This window comes from Oikopleura dioica, chromosome PAR, assembly GCF_907165135.1.
Source record: "Oikopleura dioica chromosome PAR, OKI2018_I68_1.0, whole genome shotgun sequence".
Taxonomy (NCBI): Eukaryota; Metazoa; Chordata; class Appendicularia; order Copelata; family Oikopleuridae; genus Oikopleura; species Oikopleura dioica.
Genome location: NC_137293.1, coordinates 7293941 through 7307648, shown reverse-complemented (window position 1 = coordinate 7307648; position 13708 = coordinate 7293941). Strand labels below are relative to the sequence as shown.

Below are 13708 nucleotides of genomic sequence, written 5' to 3'. Positions count from 1 at the left end.
GGGCGCGCGAGAGGTTCGAGGGGCGAACAGTCATCGCCAAAAGAGGGCGTTTCCTGGGCCCATGTCCTACTGAGACTGAGCTCCCGCTGACGTCTTACGCAGGAAGATGATCAGATGATAATCAGTAAGATTAGTTGTCCAAGAAGTTCCACACTTTGGTAAGAGAGAAGAGATTTTGTCCATTTTATAATGATAACTCTGGTTCGAACTTTTTTTCCAAAAAAGCATTTTCTTAAAGTTTAATCATATTTTTGTAACCCATTTAAAATCTACGGCCCTGAATTAGTATTGACTGAAATTTTCAAGTCAATCCGACCAGTTTTTCTTCTGTCCCAGCGCCTCTATCCCACGATCTCTCCCATACGATTAACCAGAAGTAGCAGACAGAGAAGAAGATGGTCTGATGGAAGCCTGGGATGTTGCCCGCGTTCTTGTTGATAGTGAAAATGAAGAAGGTAGAAATGCGAGCTCAGGTCAACCTTCATCCCACTGATCCAAATACGCTGATTAAGAACATCCTTGTAAACATTTTTAATAGTGAAGATACGGCGAGTATTCGATTGTCCATGTTTGAAGTGAAACTGACGAGACCTTTCCCGCTCGCCAGGCGTAATAGCATAGATATGCGGAAGGATCCTAGAGCCAGCTCTTCCGATTGGAATTTGCTTTTGCGACAACAAAGAAACAGATGTAATGGCGCCGACAGAGTCTGAAGATCAGCTGGGAAAAGATGAAAGATAATTAGAGATCAGCTGGATGATGAGAAAAGACTTTTCAAACGGAAGAGAAGATCATAGCACAGCTGGATTAAAATTAGATTAGAACAGCGTGAACTTTGATGGAGAGAGACTCGCTGTTTTCCGCGGAGTCGGGCAGTTCGGCCGTGTTGGGCTTGTCATCCGCTTGGTCCGGCCATTTTTTGTCACCCGCCGGAGTGGGGGGGGGGAAGACGAGTTGGTCCTACCCCCTGAACGAAGCGTTCACCAATTTGTCAATTGAAATATTCTCGTCGGAATGTACTTTTAGCTGTCGGACCGTTTTCGAGATGAAAGAGGTACTCAAAGTTCCATTCAAAAGTAGAGATAATACTCGATCGTTTGAGAATGGCTGATGATCAAGTAAAAGTTGTCCTGAATATAAAACAGGAGACATTTGAAGCGTACGTATAAGAAAACATTGACGATTTGGGATTAGATGCTGATGAAGCTGTCCAGAATGCGATAGGAAGGGGTTGAATTTGAGAGGAATTTATCTTTCGTCTGAAAAGACCTCGACCTTTCCAAAGATGCATGCAAATTGCAAGGAGGAAATCTCTTCTTTGTCATCAAAAGACGTCAAAGAAGACGGCCGTCACCAGTGTTTGAAAAAATGGTCGAAACTAAGATGAGCGAGTGAGTGCGAGCAGAGCACCCCGATTTTTTTTCCTGAGTGAGCGAGCGCGATTTTAACGTGAGTTAGGGAGCGCGAGCAGAAGCTTTTCTCTATCATTCTTGGTTGATGATCAAGCGAGAAAAAAGAAGCCCAGCTTCAAAATGCATCAAGTCTTGCAAACTTTATTTTTTTTTCTTCATGAAACTAGCACCATTGAAAAGCGCGTTAAATTCTGAACAGATTCCACCCAATCAGCTAAACTAAATCGGTACTCATTGGTGTGTAAGGCCACATAAACAAGATAACTTAGCGCCCGCCCAGCGGGAATCATGTCCAGGAAGCCCAAACTAGTTAAATCGGAGCGTCCAGCCGTGCCGCGACCAGCTGCGCGCTTAGTAGTTATCTTTATCTGGCCTTACACGCCAATGAGTACCGATTTAGTTTAGCTGATTGGGTGGAATCTAATAAAGCGTATTACTTGTTCTTATAGTTGAGAAGTTGAAGATAGAATTATCTTTCTCTATCAGAAAAAAGCGTTCATATTCAATAAGCAACAGTTGTATTTCACAGTAATTCATTTTCGAGCAAGGCAGCGGTAGATGATGCTCTCCATTTGTTGAATGAGCTTTCGATTTTCCTCGTATTTCCGTTTTGCACGCGCGAGTCCTCGATTGATTCGATCATCTAATTTCGCTCTCTTTCCTGGGACAAAGTTGTTCCAAACTGTATTTTTTCTTCGTTTTTTCACAGGCTCATTTGGCTCTACTGGCAATCCCGCCAACTTGAGTAAACAGTTTCTTTCTTCCTCTTGGAGCTTTTTCTGTAGAACTTCTCGTCTTCTCCTGAGATCTTCAAGCTCTTCAAAATATTCTTCGAGGTTTTTCAGAACTTTTTTTCCCGCGGTCCATTTATCTGGTTGCGGTCGGCCTTCCACGCTTGCTTTTACTCTTTTCAATTCATAAGTAACGAGCATTTTTCAACAGCTTTTACGCAGAAAATTGGATAAAATTGTATTCAATCAATAGTACTGATTCAGTGTGGCCGATCGTAAAAACGATTTGTGTGTGGGAAGGGATGAGCTTCCGGTTTTTCGTCATGCTCTCGCACACCTCTCGCGGACTCATCCCTCAAATCAAGGATAATCAATAACGGCGACGATCGTTTTTATAATCCAAAGTAAACTTTGACCGGGCATTCAATCCCCCTGAAGCTTATTTATCGTTTTTATCGTTCAAATTTCCCGTCCGAAAAAAGAATTGACATTCTCCAACAATTTTGAGCTTTATCGTCTCTTAACCTGCTCAAGACTTGGACAAATAGCGAAAAGCTGGCCTCGTAGTTTTCTTTGTTTTTATTTATTGAGTACTCATCTGTACAGTTTCAGGAGGATTACAAGCAAAGCGTTTTTTTTTATTCTCAAATTGTCAGTTATTTTTGGCATTTCAGAACAAAAGAATTTTAAACCAACAAATATTAAATATTATTTGTTTTAAAAGTTGCGGAAATGTCAAAATTATAAGCTCCTGAACTTTTGAGAAAGAATTCGTTTGGTGGAAAACATTGACTAGAGATTGACTAATTTGATAGCTTCAGCGAGAGTTTCTTGCGATTCTTGCGTTTGAGAAAGGAGCAGTTGCCGGTTTGGGGCGCTGCCGAGGAAGTAGAGGCGGACTGAGACGAAGGCTGAGGTGATAAGGAAAAGGGCAGCCCAGAACCAGCGGGTGCGAAGTCGGGGCTTGTCGGACTCGTCATTTCGGAAGACGACGATGAGGAATACGAAGAGCTCTGGGAGTCAGTGGAGCTCTGAGAGTCGGTAGAGCTCTGTGAGTCGGTAGAGCAGGAAGATCCGGTTCGTCGGGGTTGGCTAAAATCAGAATGTCAGATACTTGGAAACGGGAAGTGGATTTCACCCTGAACGAAAATGCCTTTCTTTTCAGGCGCAAATATACGTCAAACGCGCCCGACCTTGGTCGATAAACACTCAATTTCCATGAAATTATAGCCGAGCACGTTCTGGTTTGACTTTGAAAGACTGTTGCAAAACGGCATGTTTTGGCCTTGAAAAGCTTGCCCAGTAAAACGCTTCGATGCTTTCAAAATCAATGAAGATAAAAGTTTATGACGTGTTGAGCCACTTTTGAGGAACTGAGTCACTTTCGAGCAAAATTGACGAAAGTGGCACTTTTGAAATTTATGCGTTTGTGGGAGCAATTAACGATGACTACATTGACTGAGCTCGGCAGGCTGTGTAGAAAACCTGAGTCAAGCTTTGAAGAGCTTAAATGAAAAGCCGCGAAGCGGCTTCGCTAAAATATTAATATAGATTGATTGTGTTGCGAAGCAGCTTTGCGGCTTCGTTTTCAAAAAGCCGCTACGCGGCTTTTCATTTAAGATCTTTCAGACCCTAACTACGGTTTTCTACGCAGCTTGGCAAACCTACCCACTAGACCAGGGAATTCGTAACTATCTTTATCCAATTCATTTGTATCTGAAAGTGCTTACCAGTGAAAGAACTCATTTCTGGCAGGATCTTCTTGAACAGGACTCTCCGCGAAGCTCCTGGACAGGATGCACCTCTTTATCGCGGCAGTGAGTCTCTTGCGTTTTCGTCGTTTTTCTTCTTCATTTTCATTTGGTTTCATCACTAGAGTAAATTTGTGAAAAGTCTGAATTTGCGAGTTGTAGATTGAGGGGTCGTAGTAAAACGTTGAAATTTACTTTGCCTCAGCGCGGATCAAACATCACGAGAGCGACCACGCGCAGATGAACTCAATGATGATCAATTCTTATTTTCTTTAAAGATTACTCATTGATTACTCGTGACCCGCAACTTCTTTTCCCTACCGCCGGAGACAATGGGTGATTATTTGATGGATTTTATGATGAAAATTTATGACTAGAAATTGACCCAATTACGCTTCTTCATTGGAAGTTGTTGAGCATGAAAAACGATGAAAATGCTGGAAAAGGGGTTGTTATATAACGAGTCCATTTACCGCCAGTTAATCCAGCTTTCAATGGAAGTTGTTGCATAACGATGTCGATTGGAATCATGGAAAATTACAACGAAAATTCAACAAATTCAATGATAATAAGCAAACGTTATGTCGGTACCCGTTATTTTCTCTATCAAACCTTCTTCTTTTGGTTGAAAAATTTTTTTCTCGTATGAAAAGTTTTTCACGAATCTCTCACTTTTATGGATAAAAAGAGGGTAAAAAGGAAAAAGGGAAATTTACCTTGAAAAACCGCCTTTTGCCGAGCTTTATGAATGTCTTGAAAAACTCAGTCGCTGATTCCGCTTGAGGCCAGCTTTGTCCAGATCGAGATGGCAAGTGAGTAATCAATCGTAGTAGTCAGACTTGCGGCTGGAATGATCTGGTTTCTCTCTCTCTCTGACTCACGGTTAGCCAGTGGCTCTATCCGGTTATTCACTTTTCTGTGAATTTTCTAGTGTGACTCGAATGGTGTAATGTCGCCCTGATACTTGAAAATGACTTTTGCGGAGCAAAATTCTAGCCCCTATATTTCTTGTGCTCATTCGAAAGAACAACGCCTAAGGATTCGAATGGTATAATTTTGAGGGTCTGAGTCATCACGTATGACGTCATAAAGGCCCCCTTTTGAAAAATGGTCATGAAGCCCTGTATCTCCGAAAATTTTCAGAATTATATGGAGATTTTGATATCGTTGAAAAGCTCAGCTCAAACTGTGTATGGGCACCTACTGCGCAAGAGAAAATTCCAAGCGAAAAAATATTTTTTGAGACAAAAAATTTTCAATCAAAATTTTTTTTCAGAATCATAACTTGCGCACCAGGTGCCCATACACAGTTTCAGCTGGGCTTTCGAATGATACCCATATGTCCATACTTTTTTCGAAAATTTTTGGAGATACAGGGCTTCATGACCTGTCATTTTCAGGTACTTTAGGCGCTAGAATTTGACATTCTTCGTGGCTTGGACACATAAAAATTGTACCATTCGACTCCTTAGATTCTGCGCTACAAACTAAGCACTAAAAATATTGGGGTCAGGATTTTGCTCCGCAGAAGTCATTTTCATCTATCCCCTGTTCTAGAGCTCGAACGGAAGGGCGAACTCTTTTCGAAAGACCTCGCCTGGCAATTAACACGTGGACGATCTCTCGATGACGACTGCTGCAGTCACACTTTATTCGTCATCTCGTTGACTACAACTGGAAAAATACCGTGCTTAGACGTGTGAAAACCAGACGGGCTGTCCCACGCTGTGAATAACACAAATGTGGATGAAGTATTCGAATAATATTTTCGAATTTTTATATCACTCAGCATATGCGTTGATAATAGACAGACGTTTTCAGCTTTGAAGGGAGCTTCAGTTGCTTCTTTTTCTTTGAATGACAACTCTTTTACGTGGTCGACCGTCGAAGTCATGTTTTGATCAAGTCATTTCCTGAGATTCAGGAGCTTCGAGTCTGATAAACTCATCTCCGTATCCATAGACATAAGTGGGGAGTTTGTCTTCGGTGAGTAACCAGACAATCCAGAATACCAGGATCTGATGCAAAGGTCTGCAAAATTGGTGTTTACTACGCTCTTGCTATTAATCCACGCTCGGCAACCTGTGTAGAAAACCTGAGTCAGGGTCTGAAAAGCTAAAATGAAAAGCCGCATTGGGGCTTTTTTTTAAACGAAGGGAAAGACGCAGGCCCTGACTCAGGTTTTCTGCACAGGTTGCCGAGCCCAGTTAGGAAGACCCTTGCCAATGCGAGAGTAACTGCCCCCAACGAGATCCAAATCAATCTATCCATTCCTTCCCAAAAGCCTGGAACATTGTGTTGGGCGAAGAACTCGTTACTCTTCCCAAAATCTTTCATTTTAGCTTTCTCAATAATTTGGTATGGAGTGATGATTTATTGAAAGTGTGGCAGTTCAAATGACCCATTTTAAATCGCTTTTCATCACTTTATCAAAACTTCTTGTTTGATTTTAGTGCTTTTTGTAAACCTGGGAGTTAGGTTTTTGATTGAATAAAACCAGACTTGGATACATTCCTTGGCACGAGAAAAAGGTACGGAATGCATTCGGATTAGTTGTAATTGAGTAATCAGAAAAAGTAATTAGAAATAAATCGAGTTAGAAGGAGTAGGGACGTCAGGACCCGTCTCCGACACTTATCACTAGATTCGATATAAAAAGGGATATCTTGGATAATTCTGAGACTCTCTTCCGTATGTCTAAATAACTAAGACAATAAATCAAAAAATGAAAACAGAGAAAATTATTGCGGATAAAATGGAGGAAAAACAGTCCCCAAAGGAACATGACGATGAAATTGGCTTCAAGAGTTTCGTTTTCCTATGTTTTTTATTTGAATAATTATTTGACTAATTTCATCATGAAAAAAAGATTCAAATAAGCGTAAATACACATTGCTCAACTCAGACAAATGCAAGCCCAGCATCAAACAGGTGAAAATTTACATCAAATTGTTCGTTTATGAATCCTCAATTTCTAGCTCCAGCAAAATTGGACCATCAAACAGCGGAGCAACAGTCAACTGCCAATTTTATCAGGAGCAATATGAAGAACTGAGGCAAAACTGCGCGTCAGGACTTGGGGGACTGGCTTTGGTCGTTGCATTGATGCTGATTTCGGGAATCTTGATGTTCATTTTCTGTCGTCGAAAATCAAGGAAGAAAATTCGCGACGAAGAGGTTTGCGAAGGGTCTATTCTGTGTAATCTATTCTGTCATAGATTTATCTTTCTAAGAATGGAAATACGCAAAAGGAAAGTATGAAGAAACTTCGACTTGGGAGGAAATTTTTGATGACCGGCAAGCCACATCGAAAAAAGAAGCTGAATTCAACGCATGTCATAAAAAATCGAAAACAAAGAAGTTCGAAAATTTCTCACTCGAACACGTACTCTCTTGACTCCTCACAAGCGGATCAGACTTTTGTTTAGAATTATATGAAATATATGCCTTCAAAAATATTGGATTGAAAGATTTATTTCAAAAAACAAATAAGCTGCAGAGAAAGTTACTTGGACTCAAGAGCCTTGGATCGAGCCTTGTTGACAGCAGATTCGGCCATCTCAGCTCGCTCGTTTGCTTCGTCGAGTTCGTGCTGAACCTTTCGGTATCGAGACATGGCGGAGGAAGCGGACTCAGTGGCGTCTTCAGCAGACTTTTTGTAAGACTTGGCCTTGGAGTTGAGCTTGTCGATGCTGTCAGAGAGTCGCTGGAGGTTCTTCTTGTCTTCATCGTTAGCGTAGAGGGCTTCTTTGTACTTTCGCTCGAGCTTTCGGATGACCTTAAAAATGACTTTGTAAAAGACAATTTTCTAAGCTGCTGCTTACCTTGGTGTTATCGGAAGTTCGTCTCTGTTCGGCTTCGAGTTCCATCTCAACTTCTCGGCACTTGTTCTCCAATCGCTGGACGGCCTTCTTACCGCCCTTGAGAGCGACCTGCTCGGCTTCGTCAAGTCGCATCTGAAGATCCTTGAGGGAGTTCTCCTGATTCTTCTTCATTCGGTCAAGATGCTGGGACTGATCCTGCTCCTTCTTCAAATCCTCGGACAGGAGAGCAGCGGTAGTAAGAGCCTTTTTGGCGGCATCTTCAGCAGATCGAGCTTCACCGATAGCTTCTTCGACTTCATTCTTGACGCCGTGAAGTTCGGATTCGATCTTTCGCTTCTGGTTGATGAAAGCGCCGTTCTGGGTGTGGAGCATGTTGGATCGCTCGTTGGCTTCCATCAAATCGTTCTCAGCCTGCTTTCGCGTTCGCTCAGCCTGTTCAAGTCCGTTTCGGAGCTCTTCAATTTCAGTTGTCATGAGACCAACTCGTCGTTCGCAAACAGCAGACTGCTCTCGCATATCCTCGGTGCTTCGCTGGCTGTCATCAAGTCGCTGATTCAAGTCCTTGAGCTGCAACATAAGATCCTTGGTGTTCTTCTGGGCATCGTTAGCCTGTCGAGTGGAAGTAGCAAGGGAAACTTCGAGGTCGTTAAGATCGGATTCCATCTTCTTTCGAGCTCGGATAGCTTCTCCTCGGGCTCGCATCTCATTATCAAGGGAGGCTTGAATCTGCTCAACAGCTCGGGCGGCGTTTCGTCGGGAACTGTCGATTTCCTCATCCTTCTCGCTGATTCGTCGGTCGATCTCTTGCTTGAGCTGCTGGAGCTCAACAGAAACTCGGAGGGTCTTGGCTTCTTCGGTTTCGATAGCAGCTTCAGCTTCCTCAAGAGTACCCTGGATATCAGATCGTTCTTGGTCAGCGATTCGCTTGCTCTTTTCGAGTTCGTGGATGGTCTTGGATCCTTCCTGGAGCTGGTCAACGAGCTCTTGAACTTCCTCGGCAAGGTTCTTGTTCTCTCGTCGGATAGATTCGAGGTGATCAACGGCCTCTTCAGTAGAGTTCTTGAGCTTGAAGAGCTCACTCTGCTGAGATCGAACTTCCTTTTGCGCAATTTCGAGTTCAACGGCGGCTTCTTCCTGCTTTTGTTTAGCTTCGGACAGGAGCTTGTCGAAGTTTCGCTGTTTCTTGTCGAGTTGAGCGGCGGCGGCGTTAGATCGCTCCAAATCAGCAGAAAGATCTTCAACTTCGCCCTGAAGTCGGGTCTTGGTCTTTTCGAGGGAACCGCATCGTCCTTGAGCTGCCTCAACCTGTTCTTCGGACTCCTGGAGTCGCGCGACTAGCTTCTTCTTAGCCTCTTCGAGCTCTTCAGTTCGCTGAATAGCATCAGTCTCATACTTGTTTCGCCACTGGACGCACTCGTTGTTGGATTTAGTCAAGTTACGCTGGAGTTCTTGCTTAGACTCCTGCTCCTCTTCCATGTGTTCGCGGAGCATATCAGTATCGTGTCGCTGAGCCTGGAGCTGATGAGCAAGAGCGTTCTTAGTCTTGCCCTCTTCATCGCATTGTCGCTTGAGCTCGTCGTGAGTCTGAGAAAGAGAGTTTTTGTTTCGGACGAGTTGAGAGTTGACGGTGTCTTTTTCTTCAATGTGTCGACGAATTTCATTGATCTCCATAGTCATCTTTCCGCAGTCGCCCTGAGACTCAGAAAGCTGAGCAGCGCCTTCTTCGAGCTTCATCTTGAGATCGGCGATGCTATCTTCGAGGTTTCGGGTCTGTTTTTCGTAATTGAGCTTAGACTTGGTCAATGATTCAACGTTGACGTGGAGCTCATCGACTTCAAGTTTAGCCTCGGATTTTTCCTTCTCGAGCTTTTGCTTGACTCGGTTGAGGTTTTCGATCTGCTCATTGAGGCTGCTAGATTGGTCACCTTGCTTCTTACGAATGTTGGAGATAGTCGATTCGTGGTTGAGAGTTGCTTCTTCCAGTTCTCGTCGGACCTTTGCAGCTTCGGCATCTCGTCGCTTGGCGACCTCAATCTGAGCCTGAGTATTGGAACCAGCCTCTTCAAGTCGCTCAGCGAGTTCTTCGAGCTCTCGGGAGAGATCAGCTCGAGTCTTTTCAGATCGAGCACGAGAACCTCGCTCAGACTCAAGCTCTTCTTCGACTTCTTCTGATCGGCCTTGAAGTTCCTTAATTTTCTTCTGGAGCTGACCAACAAGGGCGCTTTCATCTTCAAGTTTGGCATTGAGCTGGGTGAAGTCAAACTCAGACTTCTTCAGTTTTTCTTCCTGGCCAGCCTTATCGTTTTCGAGATCCATGATCTGCTCCTGAGAAAGTCGGATGTCTCCTTCGAGCTTTCGTTTACCTCGCTCGAGATCCATTCGAGCCTTCTTTTCAGATTCAAGGCCAATTTCGAGATCATCGACTTGCTGTTCGAGTTTGCCCTTAGACTTGGTGAGGGTAACGACCTTTTCTTCTTCACTTTGGAGATCTCCAAGGGTTTGCTTGTGGGCTTCCTGAAGAGCCTTCTTCTCCTTCTCAAGTTTGTGGATATTTTCGTTGATGGTAGCAAGCTCTTCGGTGACGTTCTTCACTTTGTTTTCAGTGGCGTGTTTTTCTTTCTCGATCTTGGCAAGAGTAAGTTCAAGATCATCAATGTCCTTCTTGAGCTCGGAGGACTCATCTTCGAGCTTTCGCTTCTTAGCGACGAGCTCGTTGTTCATTTCTTCTTCGTCTTCAAGTCGCTCCTGAAGATCTCGAATCTTACCATCGAGTTCGATCTTGGCGGCGATAAGTTCTTCGCATCGACCTTCAGCATCATCAAGCAATGCGTTCTGAGCTTCAGACTTTTGCATAAGCTCGTTTCTTTCTTGTTCGAATGAAACGGCCTGCTCTTCGAGCTCGATTCGTCGCTTTTTCTCCTTTTCGAGCTTGGTTTTGACCTCTTCGTAATTCTTCTCAAGCTCCTGCATCTTCTTGCCCTCCTCGGCCTGAGAGATGAGAGGCTTGATCTTGAAGATGATCTTCATCCATTCCCAATCTTTCAAATACTGGAAGGCTCGGATGTTGCCCTGAATGAGTTCGATACAGTCTCGTCGCTTGACCATCTCAGCGTAAGTTCGCTCGGCGAGTCGATATCTCATGTAAGACTGGAGAGAAGTAAGGATCTTAGCAATCTTTTCGTCTCGCTCATCTTCCAAGTCACCAATAACACCGGCTTTGAAGAAGAGTTTAGTGTGACCGAACTTGTGCTTGGCTTCATCAAGGGCGATACCGGCGCAGATTTCCTTAGACATCGCTTTCCAGTCGCAGAATTCTTGGTCTTTCTTGGCTTCGGCATGAAGAATGACGTATCGCTTGGCGAATTCTTCGTACTGGACTCGGGAAGGGAAACCCTTTCGACAAATTCGAATACCTTCCAAGACACCGTTACATCGAAGCTGATGGAGAACAAGGTTCCAGTCCATGAAACCGGGCTTCTTCTTCTCGTTGGGAATGATGCAACGGACGAAATGAGGCTGAGTAGATCGAAGGTTGGCCATCAAGCGACCGAGAGATTCTCGATGGAGACCAGAGACAGTCTGGAAAGAACCACCCTTCTGTCGCTTGCCACCTTTTCCTCCGCCACCCTTCTTGGCGGCTTCGGCGGCGTCTTCAGCGGACATGTAAGACTCCCACTGCATGACAATACATTTATTGTTGGACTTCTTAAGAAGACCGACAACAGAGGGGTTGAGAGGATCCTTGTTCTTGAGGAGCCAATCGGTGACGTTGTAACCGACAGTGCCAGCGTAGTGGTACAATTCAAAGTGAGGAGCAGGCACATCAGCGTTCTTATGGTTCTTCGGGTTGGGCTTGCCAATCTTGTCGTTCTTACCCAAATGTTGCTGGAAGAGCTTGTCTCGGAAGGTCATGTCAGTAGCTTTAGGGAACATGCACTCTTCTTCGAGGGTGGACATAATACCAAGAGGCTTCTCGATCAAGTCAATGGTAGCGGCCAAATCCATACCGAAATCGATCATCTCCCACTCGATGCCTTCCTTCTTGTATTCTTCCTGTTCAAGAACGAACATGTGATGGTTGAAGAACTGCTGGAGCTTTTCGTTGGTGTAGTTGATGCAAAGCTGTTCGAAAGTGTTGAACTCGAAAATTTCGAAGCCGGCGATATCGAGGATACCGATGAAGAAAGATCGAGGGAGATCGGTGGAGAGAGCTCGGTTGACGACTTCGACAAGCCATTTGAAGAGTCGATCGAAGACAGCCTTGCAGATGGCTTTGAGGGCGAAGTTGACCTGGTCAACGGTCTGACCCTTGGTGACGTACTCAGTACCGACCTTGATTCGTGGGGTACAGAGGGCCTTAGTGTACTCAGCTCCAGAAATACCGAACATATATCCGGCAAGTTCGGCAGCTTCGTGACCGTCGGGCTCGGCCTGTTCTTCTCGGGGCTTTTGCTTGAATTCCATGTTTCCGGAGTGCATAAGACCAGCAGTAATCATGTAGATACCGTTCTTTTCTTCCTGGTTGAAACCGAGAATATCAAAGGACTCGTCAGTGGCAGCGAGTTCTTCCTTATCGTCGATGGACTTGACCTTGATCTCACCCATGGAGCAGAACTTGTAGTCGTAAGGATTGTGAGAAATCTGGGTCATCTCGTTGATTTCGACCATATGCTCGCAGCAAATTTGGTAGAAGATGTGGAAGCATCGCTCGGCCTTGAGCTGGAAGACGACTCGAGATTTTTCGAGAAGATAGGTATCGATATCACCAGAAGCGAGTTTACCAGTCAAACCGAAGTGAATTCGGATGAATTTACCGAATCGAGAAGAGTTATCGTTACGAGTAGTCTTGGCATTACCGAAAGCCTCCATAGCGGGGTTGGCAGCGACAATCTGATCTTCAAGAGTTCCACCACCCTTGAGCGATGGTCCCTCATCAGCAGCATCACCGACTTTACCAGAGGCACCGAGGGCAGCAACGACGGCGAAGTACTGGATGACTCGCTTGGTGTTGACAGTTTTACCAGCTCCGGACTCACCAGTGATCAACATGGACTGGTTGTGTCGCTCTCGCAACATATCGTTGTAGGCGTTATCGGAGATAGAGAAAATGTGAGGAGGCATTTCAGACTTTCTCTTGCCCTTGTAGCAGCCGACAACGTGGTTGTCATAAACGGGAAGCCATTTGTAGGGGTTGACAGTGACACAGAAGAGACCGGAGTAGGTGTAGATCAAGAATCGTCGGTATCGCTCGTCCAAGTTGTAGACAACGGAAGCTTCGGAAAGGTAAGTCATGTTGGCCAAATCTTCAAGAAGCTCGTATTTTGGAGGGTTCTGCTTCTCAATCTATGAAAAATATAAAAATCAAATAAGACAAATTTGTGACTTACAAGTTCTTGCTTGAGATCCTTCTCTTTTCGGTCAGCAGCTCGGAGGACCTTTTAGTTCCGGGCTTGTCACCATCACCGATCAATTCGCCTTTGCAGTAGCCAGTATCAGCGAATGGAACCCAGACGGCTTTAGCACCCTCGAATGGCTGGTTTCGGATCTCCAGCATTTCCTTGTCAGGAAGTCGAAGATAGTTGGCGGCATTGCCAGCTGCCTCGGGATCCCAAAGCGACATCTACAATTTGGAAAAGAAGGATGATTCTCTTTTGCCTTACCTTCTCAAGTTTTCTTTCGAGTCTTGAGTAGAATGTTGAATTTGAGGTATTCCATTCATTTTTATACCCAAACTGCCTCCTTCACATAACAAACTGACAAAACCAAGCCGGTCTTACAGATTGTCACCCTGAACTCACAGTGGGGAGCCTTCCAGCACTATCCGCCGGAAATGGCCTTTTTATGAGATTTAAGAGTGACACATTCGCACCATCAGAGGGCGAGTAAGCGAGTAAAAGAAAGTTCGCGTTGCTAAAACCTGATAATAAGGCGTTATTTATGAGGTTTCTTTTTCTACGTCCAAATCTCTTTTTATTTGACACAGGTGCCAC

The 13708-nt window shown here is 44.5% G+C and overlaps 1 protein-coding gene across 1 annotated transcript; it reads right to left on the bottom strand.

Annotated features, from left to right (window-relative positions):
• Positions 1-7357: 7357 nt before the first annotated feature.
• On the bottom strand, positions 7358-13338 carry LOC145701567 (uncharacterized). The gene is made up of 4 exons (XM_081778779.1): positions 13176-13338; positions 13106-13143; positions 7719-13061; positions 7358-7672 (listed from the first exon to the last, which is right to left on the bottom strand). Exons 1-4 carry the CDS (start codon positions 13336-13338, stop codon positions 7400-7402), a joined length of 5817 nt encoding a protein of 1938 aa, XP_081634905.1. The 3' UTR covers positions 7358-7399.
• Positions 13339-13708: the final 370 nt, after the last annotated feature.

Excerpts from the sequence above, each read along its gene's own strand:
- LOC145701567 (XM_081778779.1), bottom strand. The coding sequence starts at position 13,338 with ATGTCGCTTTGGGATCCCGAGGCAGCTGGCAATGCCGCCAACTATCTT. Across the intron at positions 13,062-13,105 it reads AGGATCTCAAGCAAGAACTT|ATTGAGAAGCAGAACCCTCC; the intron begins GTAAGTCACAAA and ends TATTTTTCATAG. Across the intron at positions 7,673-7,718 it reads GAACTTCCGATAACACCAAG|GTCATCCGAAAGCTCGAGCG; the intron begins GTAAGCAGCAGC and ends GTCATTTTTAAG.